This window comes from Chrysemys picta, chromosome 12, assembly GCF_011386835.1.
Source record: "Chrysemys picta bellii isolate R12L10 chromosome 12, ASM1138683v2, whole genome shotgun sequence".
Classification (NCBI taxonomy): Eukaryota; Metazoa; Chordata; order Testudines; family Emydidae; genus Chrysemys; species Chrysemys picta.
In genome coordinates this window covers 56,816,633-56,822,632 of record NC_088802.1, presented here as the reverse complement: position 1 = coordinate 56,822,632, position 6,000 = coordinate 56,816,633, and the positions used below count along the sequence as shown (strand labels likewise).

The 6,000-nt window shown below is 44.1% G+C and overlaps 1 protein-coding gene across 7 annotated transcripts in view; it reads left to right on the top strand.

Moving 5' to 3' along the window:
- Positions 1–6,000, top strand: part of PGS1 (phosphatidylglycerophosphate synthase 1) — a 44,475-nt gene continuing 38,475 nt past the window's right edge. For 4 of the 7 annotated variants that reach the window (XR_006172347.2, XR_006172346.2, XM_065562909.1 and 1 more), the window contains exon 1: positions 1–198. Coding sequence is in view for 4 of the 7 variants with exons in the window: in XM_065562909.1 (XP_065418981.1) it covers positions 29–198 (170 nt within the window). In the remaining 3 variants the exon portion in view is untranslated. The remainder of the gene's footprint in view (positions 199–6,000) is intronic. The other 3 variants (XR_254909.5, XM_005283039.4, XM_005283037.4) reach the window with 2 other exon arrangements.

Below are 6,000 nucleotides of genomic sequence, written 5' to 3'. Positions count from 1 at the left end.
GGCCGGAAGCGGAAGTAGCGAGGTTTCCATGGCGGCGGCCGGAAGCGGAAGTAGCCTAGTCTCCATGGCGGCGGCCGGCGGTCCCGTGTTGTGGCGGCGGCTCTTGGGCCTGCTGCCTCACGGGAGGCTGGGCCTGGCCGCGCTGCTCGGGCGCCTCTCGGACCGGCTGTCCCTCGGCCGGGACCGGCGCTCCCGGAGGTAAGGGTGGCCCGTTCCCTGCCCGCGCTGCGAGCCGGCCGGCGCCGGGCGCGGGAACGTGGGGCCGGCTCCTGGGGCGCGGCGGGGCGGGGCGGACGAGCGGGCAGCCCATGGCAGCGTTGGGTAGGCAATGGGGACGGGGGGCGGGACGTGTCTGAGGTGCCCAGAGACCACGGGGACGGCGCGTTTTAAGCAAGGCCTCGGGTTTGTCACGGAGAGCTGGATACGAGCGAAGTCTGTGAACTCGTGGAACTGTCCGTGAAAGCGCGTTTGAATTGGCCCCCAACCCGAGCAGCAACTGTCCCTCCGCTTCGCCTTGCCCACCCTTCCGCCTCCGTTTATGGAGGGGAAGACCAGCCACACCTGAGCGGCTCTGACCCCGCGTGCCTGGTTGCTACACCCAGAGCGAGGAGCCGGGCCCAGCCCTGTGGGACAGGGGCAGGGGTCTTGCTCTCCAACACTGCCCTTTCTGTGACTTGATTTCTTTTTCCTCACATCTCTGCTGCGAAACATTTCTGTGTCAAAGTCATAGCATCTGAATAGAAAGAAGTGCAGATACTGAGTGTATTTGATGCATTAGCTGATGCTCTGGAGTGCAGAGTAGTCCAGAAACCTGAGGAGACCATTCCTTGTTGTGACACTGCTGATGCTCGCTGTCCCTAGTAATAAACAGAAATCTGTAGCGTGAGTGATTATGCAAACTAATGGGTAATCGGAAAAGAATGACATCTCTTTTAAACTCTAAAAGGATCTGATTGTTTTGGGCTACAGATCAGTGTTTATTTTATCTGGCATGTGTGTTCCTGCTCGCCATCTCTGGAGCTTCTTGCAGTGTCTTTTGACTAAAAACTCAGTATCCTCTCAAATTCCAAATCTACGCCTAGCTAACAAAAATCCCTCTAGAGTAGGGCAGAATAATTTAGTGATCTTTTTGGACTCCCAGGTTTGGCCTAATCCATGGCATCTCCAACTCTTTTTCATTCTGTGGATTCCTTGGTAACACTTGCCTTCCATTCGCAACAGCCCATTTCCCCCAATTATTAAGTTCATTCCTTTGGCAGATCACCAGGAAGCCCAATTTGAGAGCTACTGGCCTAATCTTGTGGAAGGTGACTTCCTCTGGAGAGATCAAGAAAAGGAAATTTAATTTAGGAAAGCTTATGCCTGATTTTGGTTGGAATCTTGTTTGGATTCTTGAGCAAATATTTAGTTTTAAAAGAAGTTACAATACTGTACAGCTTCCAGGCAATCCAAAGACAAATCTGCAAGATTCTGCATTGTCACAATCTCTTGAGATCTTGCTGTTTTCAGAGGAGCCTCCTGTTACTGAATGACACCCCCCTTTACCCCCCCCTCCAAAAAAAAAGGGGAATGCAAAGTCTCAGGATATAAATTATTACTGAGAGGAATTGTAAATGCAGCATTTACAGAGCATAGGCCAGCTGCCTCACTGTATATGGCACGGTTTTGAAACAAAGCCCTTTAGCAATTACCTTTTTTCTGGCACCATGTACGTCTTATTACCCTGCTTTCTGAGATTTCATCTGGGATAATTCCATGCACAGTCTCCAAATCTGATTCATATTAAGAAAAATCAGCATTCCTTATATCCTCAAATCATATCCGTATCTTGAAGGGAGGCATCCAGTTTTCTTTAATTTTTTCATTTCCCCTGAAGTTGGGTACAGCATTTTGTGTCTCTATCTTTAACATTTTTGCATCTAAATTAAGTATAAAGAAGTGATTGCTGAATTAGAGCCATGTTGTGGTTCATCCTCTACCCTTTTGCTCTCTTGTGTTGGAGCATAAGATGGCCACATGCTGCCATTTACTCTGGGCAGATTGCATACTGACATTCCAAGCTCTGCAGCCATACATTCTTGTAGAATACCACATATTGTGCTATTCTCAAGTTCAGATGAACTTTGACTTTAGCAGAAATCTCCTGCTGATAATGCTCTGCAGTTAGCATATCAGGGGCAGGAAAAGCTCCTCACTAAAAATGTTGGCACTTGTACAATAGGAGTGTAGTTATTATATGTTTAAACAGTAACACTCACCAGCTGGTCACTTACACAAGATGTGTGGGGCATCCATGAGAGGTACATGACAGAAGGCTACATTTCCTTCATTCATCCACTAAATGGAGGCATCAGATAGAATGAACCTTGCTGAAGACTCTTGCTTTTTTAACGTGTGGTGTCATGTTTTGTAGTAACTGGCGAGTTGGCTACTTTTCCACCAGTGTATTTCTATTCGATACCTACACCATCCAGTTGGAGACTGAGTGCCAACACTAGCAATAACTGCTACTGATGCCTTTTTGCAATGTACAAGAATTTTAAAGTCTTTAAATTGTCTTGGATAGTTGTGAGTCTTGCATTATTTGGGAAAGACCATCTGCTGCTCGTATTACAGGAAGTTTGTTACATTCTCATAACTATCTGACCTTGTCTCCACAGATGTTCTGACTATTCTGTTCTCACCAATTCACTTGGGTACAGTAAACTTACTTAAAGATTTATTATCAAGAGATGGTGAACAATGAGTTCCTTATTCAAAAGCTGCCCCCACCTCTTGGCCAAGAGATGGGGGCAGCTTTTGAATAAGGAAGTCGTTGTTCGCCATCTCTTGATACGTAAAACTTACTTAAAGATTTCTTAAGTGGCAACCAAGCCACAATTTCTGTTGCCAATTTCCATGAAGAATCAATTGTTGAAAAAGTGGTTGGATGCATTAAATCTGGCTCGCAAAGCAACTCCAGTATTAACTTTCCATGTTGTCTCCTGGGCAAAAGGGTGCACATCTCTTTCTTGTATTTAGTCTACTTAATTGCTGGTATTTTTAATATAGTAAGTTATGTTTGGGGAGGGGTATCTTCTTATCGTGTGAATCATTGAAACTTTCATTTCACTTAACAAAATTCTCACAAGCATCTCATGGTGGTGTTTTGTTTTTCTAATAGTACAACTTCCACAGCATGAGCCAATGCACACATGACTTTTTTCATTTTACAACCTGTGTGCTGCTTTACCCTCCCTGGTCGCCTGGCATCTTCTTTCACTGATACTTTTCTAGTGGGTAGGAGGTGAGCAGCAGCCTGACCTGTGAATGCTGAAGTGACCTTATAGACTCCAGTGAGAGTCTGGCTTGCTTCTCTCCTCGGTGGACTTAAAAACAGAGAGAGCAAGAGTCTGGGAAGAAAAGAACAGGCCATATGTTTAGCATCACACTGCTGCTTGGTCTTGGCAGTTCAAAGAAGTTGCTCTCAAGCTTCTCTGCCTGTTGGCTGCATCAGCATTTTAACCACAAAATCAATTTTCAGACTCAGCCATTGACCCTTAAAGCTCTATAGAAACTGTATATACCCAAGTGCTGAATTTCAAGGCAAGAGCAACTTACAGATCCCACTGTGTGGTGACTTCTGTGTGGGTGAAAGGACTGAGCTGGATTCTGCAGTTTCAGTTCATTTCCTGTGCTGTAGCTGAGGTTTTACAGTGAATCGTTGCTTCTGAGTTCCCTCTAGTATGTATAAGTCTGCATGACAAAACCACAATTCTTAAAAATAGAATGTCCAGAAAAACTCCCATCTATAAATAGGGAATGGATTTTATGCAGAAAAGATTCAGTTTTACCTCTGCTAGTTCTGGTTTCTTTTTCAGATTAAATCGGCATTGTTTGTGGACTGACTTGAAAGTTTTTTCCGTCTGTTCTTGGATACTGTCGGTTTGTTGGAAATGTGGGTTCTCCTTAACTTAGGGTTCCAATGGCTGTATAGGCAGAACGTTTTTGGGATGATTCGCAGGTAGTTGCTTGAGCTATTTTCAGTGGTCTGGGTACAGGTATCTGCTTCCATACACTGCTGTTAGTTACAGTTGACGAGCACTAAATTTGTATTCACTTTGAAGGGTTTTGTAGCCCCACTTATAAAATCCTGTAGACTCCACCTCAAATTATAAACACCAAATCTGGCTTACAGAGATCAAGTGATGTACTTACACATTTTATTTTTAATCGTAGAGGCATCAAAGAAGATTACAAAGGGCAACCAATGCCTATCAACACACACAGAGAACCTGGCATAAAGTAAAATCTTTCCCACAGTGGCAAAGAATTTCCAGAAGAGTATTTATTAAGCCATACCTAGTTCTGGGTTTTTTATGGAGGAGCGTAGTTTAATTTCAGTCTTCAGACTTTCTGCAGTGAAACAACTTCCTTGAAATCTCAAAAATGCTATTGAAAAATTTCCTTTTGAAACTGGATTCTAGACCGTTGTCATGTATTTTGGGAAATGCAGTTTGCGTCAGGCTTGGCCAGCAGTCTAATGAGGAAAATATTGATTCTCGATTGTGTGATTCGCTAGTTGCTGTCATGTTGCATGTAAAATTTGCTGCCACCACCTCCTATGGAATAATTCTAGGGGTCAATAAGCCTTTCTGATTTAAGAGTAGCTTGTAGTGCTGTCTCCATTGTGGCTCTCCAGGCCTTATACGTGTGTGTGAAGCATTTCTGCATACCAGTGTGAACTTGGGCAGTGTAAGCTTCCTGATTCCTCCTATTTCCCAGCTGGCTTCAGTGATAAGTCTGTTGCCATCACAGTGGGTCTCTGCTCAGCCTGTATCTGTGTAGGTCACGCTGCAGGACATAGTAAGCAAAGACCTTCATGTGCTTGCATGGTGCTGCTCAGCTCCTGTAGGATGCAGATGAATAACTTAAAAAAACAACCCTTAAAAATGCATTTCACATAGGGAGCTGCTTTTGGAAATGGCTAGGGAAGTGCTTTAAAATGTCTTTCCTTTGGGGAAGGTTTCCATTCCTCTTCAAGATCAAATTACTGCAGTTCATGGCTGCTAAGTTAAAGTTCAGTCTGCATGATCTGCTAGGAATTCTTGTACAAGCTGACTCCACTGAGATGAATAGGCAGTGACAAACTGTTGGATTTTTTGGGAAATGCCGCTGCAAACTGTCTGGCTTTTATGCAAGGGCTTTTGCAACCTTGTGAAGATTCAGTGTTTTATCATGAAGTAAATAAGTGAAATCATCTTATCTTCCTGGAACCTGTGGTCATTTTGGCTTTGGATGGTGGTAATATGGAGTTCCTCATAAAATTCTGGTAATACTCAAGAGGATTTTCTTTGTATGAGATGACAGTGTGTGTCAGGGCAGATCAAAATTACAGGGTTGCATGTTGGCCCTGAGGGACTAACCATTCCTCAGAGATATGAGGAGTTTGAACTGTTCTTTGAAACTTCTTTTTTTTAAAAGTGTTTCCTGCAACTCATTTTCCAGTTACACTTTGTAGCTTCAGTGAGTGAAACCGTGACTTCCTCCTTCCAATCCCTTATGTTCTCTGTGACGCTGTATGTTAGCTGCAGTTTCTTCCCATTCAGTTTTCAGCTCTTATATTTTATCTGAGGCATACTTCAGCACTTGGCAGCTTTCTCTGGGTTTTTCAGTGAGGGGAGTTCCTGGATTGTGGTGTTTCTGGCTTGCAGCATTATGCATTCAGTGGCTTTGCTAGGACTGGTGTTGGGTGCTTTGGGTGTTATACATTTTGTTCTGGATCAGTCCTAAAGTACTTGGTTTATTAAAAATGTGGATTCAAAAATGTGTCTTAAAGGCCGCACATAGTTGTGAAAGTGGTTATAAAGCTCTTGGATTGGATTATAAGAAGTGTGTGGGGAGGGGGGATGACACAAATCAGAGTGGCTATAACAGAACGGAAAACAGCGTTTGGCCACAGTGAAGCTGATGTTTGTGTAGTAAAGGCAATGAGGAGGAGTGATTTGTCCCAGAGTTGGC